Here is a 12,904-nt window from a genome sequence, read left to right as displayed (position 1 = left end):
TATTTTCATATTACCGGAGTTATCGCTTCATTCTATGACTTATGGTTGCTTGTTTAAGGGAACTTCACTTAGCTGCAATGCAGACTTACTTTTATTTTATCGATCATGTCTTGAGTAAAAACACCTTTCTCCAATAGACGGTCTAAGACGCCCGATGGATCCAAACCAGTGACAATATTTATCCTGTACCGCTGAAGAACCTTCTTGTGACTTTCCTCCATTCTCCATTTAGTGCCAACGTTCACAAAATGTGACTTTAAAAGAAGGTTTTAATAAAACTAATTTAATGTCAATTATTGTATTGCGGAGGATAAGTACTTCCTCGTTAAGAGGCTTGTTTTTTTTATGGCTGAACGCCGTGTTTCTTCTTCTGCTGCGTTTTCCGTCAGAGTGAGAACATTTCCGCCTCCTATCGGTGACTTAGTGTTACTGCTTTCATAGCTACGACTGTGACATTGTGTTACGAGGAGAGGCGGAAAGAGCGCACACCAATTGTACCCAAGTAAAGGTACGGTTATTTTGTTGAAATGTTACTCAAGTAAAAGTACAGGTCTAAACATGACTTCAGTAACTCAAAGGTAACTGATTTCAAATATACTCATAGTAAAAGTGTTTGGGAGCAGAGCGGCTGAAAGCTCTGTTCCCCATGGTGCTGAGGCGGGCAGAGGGTACAGCGAGGTGAAGGGAGGAGGAGGATCTGAGGGAGCGAGCTGGAGTGGCAATGTGGAGCAGGTCAGTCAGGTATGGAGGACTGAGGCTGTGGAAGCCTTGAAAGTACTGTATGGAGAAGGAGTTTGTACTTTATTCTCTAATGGACCGGGAACCGGTGAAGTTGCTGTAGGATGTAGGTGATATGATGGAATGAAGGTCATTATATTAACGGAAAAAAATTGCATAAAGTTGAAATATTATAGGAAAAAAGTTGAAGTATAGGAAACAAATCAAACAAAGAATTAAGTTGAAATTTTAGGAAAATTAGGTTGGGTAAATGCTATTATGTTATGGTAATAAAGTCAAAATATGAGAATAAGTCATATTAGTATGAGAAACAAAAAATTAAAAGTTGAACATTGATGAGAAAAAAATGTACAAGTAGAACATTGAAATATTTGTAAAAAAAAAAACAACCCAAAAGTAATATAAGGAGAAACAGTTAATAATAATAAGAAGAAGAATATTAATAATAATAATATTTGTCACTGATAAAATGAATAAATATATTTTAGATGTGTAAATACATATATATGTTATATGAAATATTTTGTTTGGGTTGGTGTAAAAAAAAATGTAAAAGCGGATTGCATCTCTTGATTTTTCAGTATGCGGCCCTCAGTGGAAATAGTTTGGACACCCCTGATCTCGAGGATTCAGCTTTGTCAGTTTTTTTTTCTAAACAGGGATATACCATCCATCCACACATATCTTCCTAGCAAATGCTTTAGTGTGTATTTTTTTCAGTGGTGAAAAAAAAGTGAAATAATTTATGAAACAAAGAAAAGAGGGCTTATAAATTGTCCACTTGCACCATGGATATGATGTAAGAAAAAAAAAAGATAAATTATGTTGTTATTTCTCAAATTTCTATCTATCTTAATAACATTTTTGGAAGTGGAGGGGCAACGTATATTGCTTGCTGCCGTAAAATAAATTGATGGATGGCGTAGATTACACATGCCTAACATGTGACTGCCGAAAAACAGGCCGACCGGATGTAGATGCGTTCTGCACATGTGTAGAATTCAGTTGAATGATTGTGTTCTGGGTACGTATTGTGCAGTGACAAGCTCCTCCACGAAACAGTGAAGTTGTGTGCTGCAGTGAAATGCATCCAAGCAGAAATGGCGATTAGGCTGAACTAATGTTCTGCACCACAGGTCCGCGTTTGTTCCTAAAAATTGTTCCCCAGCCGTGGGGGTGGCCACCCTGGCCACACCGTAGCTCCGCCACTGTTACCTGACTATAGCCACTCCCGTCGTTGTGCTGCCTGAATTATTCTTGTTCCCACATTCGCCGGGTTCTCAATAAATGGTGATGCCACCTCCGAATGAGTTATGGGCACCACACACGGGAGGCGACATCGCCTCGACTCCATTAATTTTCAATGGAACCTGCGCGTGTCACCGCCAAGCGACAAGCGAAATTTGTGCGTGTGAAAGTTTGTGATCGTGCGCGTGATCTGGCTTGTGACGCGATCCCAGAAAGTTGAAAGTTTTTCAAGTTTTTATCGTTGTCGCCCAGACGAGGACCAATCAGCGGGAGTTTGATTGATAAACCAACGAGCGGACAGGATGCTAATCAGTACGCTATACTTGCTGTGTCAGATTTCCTGGAGATATTTGACATTTCTTAAAAAAGAATATAGATATATAAAGAAAAAAGCAGCATGGAAACTCGTCGGTGAGAGAGTAAACATATCAGGTATGTTTACATTGATTTACACGGACATTTATGTAAGTTTATCTTCAATACTAGCCAGATCGGGTACAAGCAAGAGTCCTCGATCAACACCGGCCACTTTTCCTCCTCTGAACTACTTTGATACCCCGAAATTCCCTCCACATTTGACAGCCAATCAAACCATGGGAGACTCGTACAATACACAAGGGAGGGGACATCGCCTCTACTGCATTAATTTTCAATGGAACCTGCGCGATAGGGCGATTATCCCGTGTTGCTTGGCTGGACGGTGACAAAGTTTGTGTTAGTGCGTGTCATCGTACACACGCTGGCTTGCGACGCGATCCCAGAAAGTTGAACATTTTTCAACTTTTCATCGCTGTCCCCCAGACGAGAACAATGAGCTGCAGTTGCATTGATCGACCAACAGGATGCTAATCAGTATGCGTATACTTGCCGTGACAGTTTTCTCAGAGCTATTTGACATTTCTAAAAAGGAATACAGAGATATAAAGACAAAAGCGGCATGGGAACTCATCGGTGACAAAGTAAACATATCGGGTAAGTATAAAGTCATTTTACATGGATATGTATGTAAGTTTATCGTCATTGCTAGCAATATCCGGTACTAGCAAGAGTACTCGATCAACACCGGCCGCTTCTCCTTCTCTGAACTACTTTGATACCCACAAATTCCCTCCACATCTGACAGCCATCAAAACCGTGGGAGAATCGTACAATTAGATAACGATAGTCACTTCTACTACTTCTACTACAGTAACGCAAGAAATGTAATTCGTTACTTTCTACCTCTTTGTCCAGAGATGTCACAATATGTTCATTTAAGGGCATTTAAAAACGCTTCCTAAGTCCCTCACGTTATCATCTTCCCAGCCAAGTCCACTTTCGCTTATGTAGCTAAAACAGCCTTTTGGGACACCGAGTATGAATAATTAAAAAAAATAGCTGTATCCAAAAATTATCCTAAAACGTATTCACTTGCCCACGTCGCGCTTCTTGTTTACGATTACAAAAGCTACTTCCTTGTTTACATCATTCTTCCTTCTGATTGGTCCACTGAGAGCACTAGCGTATATTAAATAGGGTGCGTTTGATTTGGACGTCGCACGGATGGTGCGCGTCACCGCCCACCTGGCGTTATAGGAAAAGACTATAAACCGATTGCAAATAAATAAATAAACGCGGAATAGGCTTCCATTGAGGTACCGAACTCCCAACAGTACGTTCGCTTCATTGCTTGTTCCTCTGACCAACATCAGCACGTTGTCGATGGTAGTCAGTGATTCCCCGGAGGATCTGTGAAATGTTGCCCAACTCAACCTCTGATTGTAGTCGTCGAGCATCCACCAAGACGCCGTGGAGGAGCATCCACAACTGCCATAGAAATGTGGCGTAGTGCCGGTTAACTGCATCTGCTTCAGGTGCCTGTATTTGCATCGCAGTGAAACAGCTCAGATATATGCAGAGATTTTTGTAGCAACGCGATTAAAATCACTATTTGTGTTAAAAAAATATATGCGAGTAAATGTTTCAATCGATGACCAAACAGTACTACAGAATGGTGACATTGGTACACTGGCACGTTGTTGCTACTCAGCCTGCTACTACCATGCTATTTAATCTAATAACATGTATTTGCTAGATGTTGACAGATCAGATTTAAAAAGGTAACAGTGGCTGCAGGCTTAAAGATGTCTCTACCACTGGCTATCCTGGTGGTCCTCTCTGTACTGGAGATTGGAGCCCCCCATATTGGACCTGAGATGGACCCGTACAAAACCTTAGGAGTCACCAGAGATGCAAACCAGGCTGAGATTAAGAAAGTATACAAGCGCCTGGCTAAAGAATGGTGAGTATCTTAGTACAAGTACAGACATGAACTGCAGATATTTGCTGACAACAGTATTAAAAAACATGTTCTCTTCAAGGCATCCTGACAAAAACAAAAATCCTGGTGCTGAGGACATGTTTATCAGGATTACCAAATCATATGAGGTTAGTAACGGTTTCCTGTGGAGGAAAAAGCAAGTACTGTACACGTCTACATATTGGTATGATAAAAATGTGGATGCTGTGTAGCATTTGCCAAAATAGAAGGTGGTATATGTAACACCAAGGCAGAGGTGTCCAAAGTCAGAGAAAACACATTAATCGTGAATTATTTACTAATGTACATAAATGTACATAAAGTAATGTAAAAAATACGGCCCTTTGTTTAAAAAGTTTTAACTAAGGCTATACCCAAGGATAATCAGGAGACTGAATTTTTTTTCCCACTAGTAAAGGCACATACAGACTGTAAATGCCCTAATTATAACCTGGAGGTTTATTTACCTAAACCACAAAGAGATGGGGTGTTAAGTGGAAGCAGACAATAATTTTGGAGGCATAATTTAAGAAATTTCAAACTTCATTATTTATAACAACTGACAATTTGAACTTTAATAATTATTTAGAGTGCACGAGAAAGTGGAAAGGAAAACAGCTCTGTTTGACCAAATGGTCATTTATTAACAAGTACAACGCACAACACATCATCAACGGAACCAATGTTGGAATACAGTGAATACCACACACATTCGTGATTCTGCATTCACGGTCCATCAAAATTTGCGGGTTGTTGGTCAAAAAGTTTGTTTTTTTTCTGAAAATGTCATTCATGATAAGTCGCAAATAATGTATACTGTATATTTTTTTGGTTAGCATGTTGGCCATACAGTCAGGAGATCGGGACGATCTGGGTTCGAATCTTTGTTGGGCATCTCTGTGTAGGTTTTCTCCGGGTACTCCGGTTTATTCCCACATTCCAAAAACATGCATGTTAGGTTAATTGGCAACTCTAAATTGTCCATAGGTATGAATGTGAGTGTGAATGTATGTTTGTCTATATGTGCCCTGTCATTGACTGACGACCAGTCCAGGGTGTACCCTGCCTCAGTCAGCTGGGATAGGCTCCAACAAACCCGCACCCCTAGTGAGGCTAAGCGGCATAAAAAATGGATGGATGGACATTTTTATGGGTGTATCAATTACTTCTATTTTCTTGCCATTCACTGGTGGTCTTGGAATGTCACCTCCACAAAAAGTGTGGATCTACTGTAGTGTAGTGTAGCAGTATACCACGGTTGAGTTCAGTGTAAATAACAATACGGCAAGTGTAACTTTGAATTACCTTGTGTATGACTTGTGCTCTATAAATAAACTTGCCTTACCTCGCCTTGTAACATACATGAATTTTATGCCAACAGACGAGTCGCACAATCGACATTGTAAGGGGCAACCAGAGTTCAATAAGTTGCTGGATGCTGACTGCAAATGATACCTTGAGTGCAGATACTGCCATCTTGTGGAGCGCATCAGGAGGTTGCCTACAGACACAACTGTTACTGCCAATGTTTTTTGACTCATTAGAGACCCTGCCAGTTATTTTCTTTTGTAAACCACACACCTGGCGACTGTAGGTCGGTTAATTGAATAGTGGCCTTAATAGGATCGGCTACGGATTATATGGATTTAGGTATGCCCACGTTCACGGCAAAACAAGACGCTACTCATATTGACATGTTTTACCCACCGTCTAGATCCTATCCAGTGAGGACAAACGTGCCAACTATGACCACTACGGGCAGACTGATGACACCCAACCATATAGCCACTACGGTCACAATTTCAACTTTGAGGAGTCCTTCTTTAACTTCCCATTCAACAACAAGAACCAGCGGGAATTTTCTGATGGGAAGTACTTGCTGCACTTCAACCAGTATGTCAGTGACGTGGTGCCCGACAGCTTCAGGAGACCATATCTGATCAAGATCACTTCCGACTGGTGCTTCAACTGCATTCACATTGAGCCTGTGTGGAAAGAGGTGGTGCAGGAGATGGAGATGCTAGGTTTGGAGTCAATACAGATGGTTGAGTTCCTGTGAGATTAATAAATAAATTGTAACTAAAGTGAATGGGTGTTTGTACAGGTGTCGGAATTGGTGTGGTGGATGTCGGCTATGAGAGACGGTTGGCCAACCACCTCGGTGCTCATCGCACGCCATCAATCCTTGGCGTCATCAATGGCAAAGTGACATTTTTCCATTATGCTGTAGCAAAGGAACACCTGAGGCAGTTTGTGGAAGACCTTCTCCCTCAGAGACTTGTGGAGTGGGTAAGTACTAGAGGTGAAACGGTGTAACTTAAAAAATGTAATTAGTTATAGTTACTAGTTACTTACCATAAAGCAATTGAATTAGTAACAGAATCCTTAATAAATGTAATTATTTACCAGGTTAAGCCATTATTGTGTTACTTTAAAAAAAACTTCAAATATGTCTAACAATTGGGATTTAAATTTGTAGTGCCGTTGAGAGATGTTTCATTTACTCAACAGACTGCTCACTGGCTCACTCATATGTGACATTGCGACAATGGTGAGCCGGTGAGTGGATAACAACTGTTAACTGTGCATAATAAGGCAAACGGTAACAGGTAACAGCGTTTGAACGTTTGAAATAGTAATTAATTAGATTAGACGTTATTAGAAAACAGTTACTAACGCCTCCCATGACTGCACACGTAGTATCAGATATATGGCAAATGAAACGTGTGAATGTGAATAGAAGAATACATTCAAACAAAATTTTTCTTGCGTTAGGTCAGCGACAAGAATGACCAGCAGTTCTTGAACAGTTGGCACCAACTCAACAAGCCGCATGTGCTCCTGTTTGACCAAGTGTCTATAGTTCCTTTACTTTACAAGGTGAGCCTTCACACAACATCTGATAAACTTGACTGACACGACAATAGCATTCATGATGTACTCAATCACTCCCTTTTGGTAGCTGACGGCGTTTGCATACAAGGATTACTTGCAGTTTGGCTATGTGGACCAGGGCCTTTCTGAGACAGCCAATCTGCAGAGACAGTTCAATATCAACACCTATGCCCCCACTATGCTGGTTTTTAAAGAGAACACAGACAAGCCTGCTGACATCATCCAGGTGAATTGCTGCAACTGGTGCCTGGAGAAACAAAATCTAATATAATATGGTTGTTGTTCTTTGCAGACTAAAGGAATGAAAAAGCAAATAATTGATGACTTTATGTCAAACAACAAATTTCTCCTGGCACCAAGACTGGTGAATCAGAAGCTTTTTGACGAGCTCTGTCCTGTCAAGCAGTTCCACAGACGAAGGAAGTAAGACAGCATACATTCACCTGGACCCTTCAAAAAGATCGACTGTATGATATACAGTAACTGTCTTACCTTACTACTGTTTTTCATCCTTTCAGATACTGCGTGCTGCTGATTACAGGTGACGGCGAGAGCTTTTCTTTAGGCAACCAAGCCTTTCTGTCTTTCGCCTCGGTCAACACGAAGGAAGTCGTGAGATTTGCTTATGTTTACCAACAACTACAGCAACCGCTTTGTAACATCCTGATGACCAGCAAGGACGGCACACAGCCACCACTGCCACCACAGGTCTGTTGTTTTATAGGGGATCTTTGACAAGCGATTTTGCAGTTGCTTTTTCAAAACAACAGAGCAATCCTGTCATATAGAGCAGCGGCCCCCAACCTTTCAGAGCCCATGGATCGGCTCATGCTTTGTCAAACCCCTGAGGGTGCTCGCAGATGTTATAATAATCGAATACTGTATAGTGATGTAATTTTATTGTCATTTATGTATGATAAAAAGACCCACCATAAAAATAAAAAGAAACACAAATTTGTCAACCAAAATTTCTCAAATCTTACATTTTAATTCGGGGTAGTGCAAAAAAGTGCCCCAGCACAAAACAAGTTTAATGAACATTTCAGGAGCAATAAGTTTTTATCCACAAACCTAAAATTACGTGAATAAAAAATGTAAAGATGTTCTCTTTTGCTTCCGCTAATGTCTCAACTTGCTAGCTCAGACAGAGACAGCAGGTTATCAATTTCAGCAATGTAAAACTGAACATACAGAAATAAACAGAGACGTGCAGTCAAGAGAGGCAGGTGAGGCAAGAAACATAAAATAATATTATTTAAATATTAAATTAAATATTATTTGTCCACTTAACTGTATTATAATGTATTTTCTGTATTACTCCAATCATTCAAAAAAAATCTCAAGAAAAAAATGCTGAATTTGCACATTTACTGATCATATACACGGAGGAAACCTAACGTATTTCCTCCGTGAGTGCCCCAGTGATCCTAGGAGCTATGTTGTCCGGGGCTATATGCCCCTGATTGGGTCTCCCAAGGCAAACAGGTTCAAGTTGACAGGCCAGACAAAGAGTGACTCAGAAGACCCTTATGAACAAAAACAAGAGGAGAGACCGCACCTCGCCCGTCCGTGGGACATGGGGCCTCACTCTGGAGCCAGGTCTGGGGGAGGGGGTCGCAGGCGCGCGCCTGGTGGTCAGGTCTTCACCCTGGGGCCCGGCTGGGCCCAGCCCGAAGACACAACACGGAACAACACGGATTGGTGGCACGCTACTACTTGCCATTTTGTCCTTGTACATCCGAACCAGGAGCCTGGTTTGCATTGCCAGCAGTAAATCGAGCTTCTTTACAGTGAACGTTGGCCACCACCAAGACTGCCCTTTGTAACTCATTCTGTTCATAATTTTCATGGACAGAATTTCTAGTTTGGGGGCCTTAGGACATCTTTGCTATTTGCAAAAAATGTGGTCCTGTTGGCCTCATCAGGCTGTGACCTTCAGCATTTACTGGGGCGGTTTGCAGCTGAGTGTGACGCTTCTGGGCTGAGACACAGCACCTCCAAATCCGAGGCCGTGGTTCTCAGTCAGAAAAGGGTGGCTTGCACCCACCAGGTTGGGAGCGAGTTCTTACCTCAGGAGGAGGAGTTCAAGTATCTTTGAAGCTTGTTCACGAGTGAGGGAAGGATGGAGCGTGAGGTCGACAGACAGATCGGCGCAGCATTTGCGGTAATGCGGTTGCTGTACCGGACCGTCATGGTGAAGCGAGAGCTGAGCTCTAAGTTCTCAATTTACCAGTCGATCTGCGTTCCCATCAAACAATGTTGTATTTATTTTTACAGCACAGATAATGGCGATCCCTACAAATAAACAGATCTCATTTGTGACTTTTCAACATCCAAAAAGGCTAAAAGACTCAGATAACAACAACAGTACTATTTTATATAGGGACACAGAAAGCAAGATGAACAAAACCGAAACACGGCCGCTGTCAGCAGACAACAGAAAAGTGCACATAAAATACGAACAACATGACTTGAAAAACAACTTGACAAAACTCTGTTAGCAGTCTAATTTCTTGCCACAAAATGTACACAAAATTTAGTCTGGCTATAAAATGAAGTTGGCGTAACAGCCTTACCCATTTTAAATAATACGCCATATTGTTGTGTGATATGCAAGAAGCCGCTGACAGAAGTTGTACTTCACTTACTTGAGGTCATCATTCCCCTTTTCAAAATACTTCCATGGTTTGGATTTTTTTCAGTAGCCATTATGAGTCAATAAGTCCGTCATTTCATCATCCTAGCATTCAATGCTAGCGCTCACCTCACCTGAAGTGGGTGGGTGATTTTTATTAACGCGTGGTATAGTTCTTCTGTTAAACACACATCATTTTCAGATCTTACTTAACATAAATTAGCCTGGTTTTGTATCAGAATGATAATCAAAATGTGTAACAAAAACAAAGACATTTTTTGTACAATTAAACACTTTCTAAGGCTAAATAAGATACAGGACTATCTTGATGGGAGGAGACTACTAACCAACATTGTTGGTCGTCTTCTATGACTGCAGTTTTCAAATATCAGTACAGAGTGTTGCTACCACTTTAAGGAGTATGAATTTTTAAAATCCCCCTCAGAATAAAAGCACACGATTGTTTTTGTATTTGTTTGCCCGGGCAAAGCCCTGTGACCCACAAAAAAGGGCTCTGCGGCCCACTTTTCGGTCATGATTTACCAGTTGAGAATCACTCATACAGAGGATCATTGACACATGTATGACAGGATCCTTGCATTGACATTGCCTGGTGTTCAGGTGGTGATCCTGGAGAGGCGCAATACTGCTGGAAAGGCCTTTTTCAAGCCAGTGAGCACTTGGAACGGCAGTGAAGAAGACAAGCAGCGCCTAGTGGAGGAGTTGGAGCGACTCCAGAAGGACCCGTCCATTCTGATTCATGATGCCATACTGCCTGTGCTCAACAATGAGTTTGCATCTGTATGCCATAATAGTTTGAACGTGAAACAAAAAAATAGAAGGTAATATACTATTTCTTCTGTGTAGATGTTTATTATCCAGTGGATCTCTGCATTTTATGATTACCTGTCTGAAGTCATTGATGACATCCTGCACAACAACTGGTGGGTAGAACTTCTCTGAAACATTTATTAGAGTTCAGGACATCGTGACACAATTCCAATGAATTCCTTAATATTGAGTAAAACTTTATTGTATGATGCTGGAGTAATAGAAGATGCTGTTCAAAATGCAGATGAATAGTCTTTGGTGATTTACAGGCGTGAGATGATGCCTCTCCTGTCCCTCATCTTTTCTGCCTTATTCATCCTGTTTGGAACTGTGGTCATCCAAGCATTCAGGTGAGCTTTTTTGACTCTCTTCCTCCCATGAACAATCAGTGTCATATTTGTTTTGTGTGTCCAGTGACGCAAGTGACGACAAACGCTCAAAACCAAAAGCAAAAGATGGACCCAAAACAGAAAATGGGTCACCAGGAAATGCATCAAGGTAAAAAATATTGAAGATTTAACATGCAGTGTGTGTATTATTGGTATTATTGTTGTTTTAAATCTCATAGTCGGCCCCCCAAGAAGAATTTTGTTGAGGTGACCGAGCTGACAGACATCACCTATATAAGTAATCTAGTGAGGCTGAGGCCAGGACACATGAATATTGTACTCGTGCTCACGGATGCATCCAAGAACATCCTGCTAAGCAAGTTCGCCAAAGAGGTGTACTCTTTCACTGGGTAAGTTAAAGCTGTTGCTTGACATTAATTACTACATTGCATTTATACAGCCGTCGCCAAAAGTTTTGGGAGTGATTAAAATTTTGTCCTTCTATAACTCTGCAGCCTTATTATTGAAGAAAACTATGTTGTACACTGGAAAACTAAGCGATTTTTGTGGAGATCATAAAAATGAAAAATGAAGCAGCAAGGTTATTGAACAAAATTTAGGTTAGTCACAACAAAACCTTTGGCCACGATTAGACAAAAAAAACGGTTGCTTTTGGGTTACAATGGCTTTTCATTGGGGTGGTACTACTTTGGTAGCATTAACTTTTAGAGCTTGGCAACGTTCTTCATGGAAAAGGGTCCAAATAGTTACTTTGGAATCCAGTAATGAGTTCTAAAGGGTGACTTAGGTTTCATTGTACCTTGGGTGGGAGTGTTCAAAACAAAATTAACCACAAAGCCGGATGGGTGCCCCTGCGATGACTGGAAGAAGGGGCCGCGGGTCCAAGTTCAGTGTCCCCTTGGCCAGCGAAGAAGATCCAGATGGTGCCGATGAATAGAGCGCCGCCGCGGCTGGTGCGAGGGTGGACACCCGAGATTCACCCAGCATCCCAGCAGGTGAGGAAAAAAAAGTTGACGACGGTGAATGCAGCGGGGCTGCCGCAGGAAAGAAGGGTGGACGCCTGCGGTATGGGTGACGTAGCTGCTAGTGTACAAAATGTCTCAGAGAAGACATGGTCTTCCTGCATACAGCTCTGTGGCTGTATGCAGGAAGACCAGCGTGGGATAAGCACAGCTGTCATGTGTGGGAAGACCAGTTCTGTGGCTGACAAGGAGGAAGACCAGCGTCGGATAAGCAGGTCTCCAGCCTAGACAGCAGGGAGCAGCGTCTCCAGCTGCTGTCGGCACAGGAACTGAAGGGAGCTGTGTGTCGCCAGTCGCAGGACTGGCAGATGCTTAGCCCTGAGCAGATGTGGAGCCGGGGTTTGAGGTGTCTTGACCTCAGCCTTGAACTGGTACTGGGATAGGGTGCATCTGGGGCTCGGGAAGACGTCGCGCCAGCCCTAGAAATATCTGGAGCTTGAGGAGATATGTGACTGAACTGGCGCAGGTGATGAGAGGGCTGCTGGAACTTGTTCTCACATTGAGGAAGGGCTGTACAAGGCTGGACCTGGGGCTTGTGCTCGGGAAGAGCATGTGGCAGAGAAAGGAAATGGTGTGGCGTCCTCGCAGGAGTCAAACGAGATGTGTGCCAGCCGTGGCACTTGGGTACACAAACTCCAAGGGGATGAGCTTGCCACCGACAGGGATCCACCGACAGACTTCTGCAAAAGTTGCACAGTTCCTTCTCTGACAGCTAAATCCATCGCCTTTAACTTGAAACTTGTGAGTGGATATGACATGTAGGTTTTATGTAGGGTCACTTGGGGAATTGCTGGATATTACAATGGGACCAGGGATACCATGGTACACCTTTGAGTAATCATATTGCGTCATGGCGGGTTCAGGTATGTGTCAACAACGCGATCGC

General features: G+C 42.2%; 2 protein-coding genes across 6 annotated transcripts in view; one reads left to right on the top strand and one right to left on the bottom strand.

Annotated features, from left to right (window-relative positions):
• Window positions 1-3,439, bottom strand: part of LOC129178098 (caspase-9-like) — a 44,746-nt gene extending 41,307 nt beyond the window's left edge. Inside the window, exon 1 of one of the 3 annotated variants that reach the window (XM_054769904.1) lies at window positions 3,208-3,439. In XM_054769904.1, coding sequence (XP_054625879.1) covers window positions 3,208-3,249 — 42 coding nt within the window. In that variant the 5' untranslated portion in view covers window positions 3,250-3,439. Of the gene's footprint in view, window positions 1-89; window positions 957-3,207 lie in introns of those variants that run through there. The other 2 variants (XM_054769894.1, XM_054769884.1) reach the window with 2 other exon arrangements.
• The window catches only part of LOC129178086 (dnaJ homolog subfamily C member 16-like), a 29,460-nt gene continuing 19,136 nt past the window's right edge, over window positions 2,581-12,904 (top strand). Inside the window, exons 1-14 of one of the 3 annotated variants that reach the window (XM_054769873.1) lie at window positions 2,581-2,958; window positions 4,061-4,267; window positions 4,347-4,413; window positions 6,000-6,309; window positions 6,390-6,574; window positions 7,061-7,165; window positions 7,248-7,406; window positions 7,473-7,603; window positions 7,699-7,888; window positions 10,437-10,616; window positions 10,683-10,759; window positions 10,916-10,996; window positions 11,061-11,144; window positions 11,215-11,385. In XM_054769873.1, the coding sequence (XP_054625848.1) occupies window positions 4,110-4,267; window positions 4,347-4,413; window positions 6,000-6,309; window positions 6,390-6,574; window positions 7,061-7,165; window positions 7,248-7,406; window positions 7,473-7,603; window positions 7,699-7,888; window positions 10,437-10,616; window positions 10,683-10,759; window positions 10,916-10,996; window positions 11,061-11,144; window positions 11,215-11,385 (1,898 nt within the window). In that variant the 5' untranslated portion in view covers window positions 2,581-2,958; window positions 4,061-4,109. Of the gene's footprint in view, window positions 2,959-3,078; window positions 3,840-4,060; window positions 4,268-4,346; window positions 4,414-5,999; window positions 6,310-6,389; window positions 6,575-7,060; window positions 7,166-7,247; window positions 7,407-7,472; window positions 7,604-7,698; window positions 7,889-10,436; window positions 10,617-10,682; window positions 10,760-10,915; window positions 10,997-11,060; window positions 11,145-11,214; window positions 11,386-12,904 lie in introns of those variants that run through there. The other 2 variants (XM_054769855.1, XM_054769863.1) reach the window with 2 other exon arrangements.

Source organism: Dunckerocampus dactyliophorus, chromosome 1, assembly GCF_027744805.1.
Source record: "Dunckerocampus dactyliophorus isolate RoL2022-P2 chromosome 1, RoL_Ddac_1.1, whole genome shotgun sequence".
NCBI lineage: Eukaryota > Metazoa > Chordata > Actinopteri > Syngnathiformes > Syngnathidae > Dunckerocampus > Dunckerocampus dactyliophorus.
The sequence above is the reverse complement of the archived record's forward strand: the minus strand, read 5'-3'. Positions and strand labels throughout refer to the sequence as shown.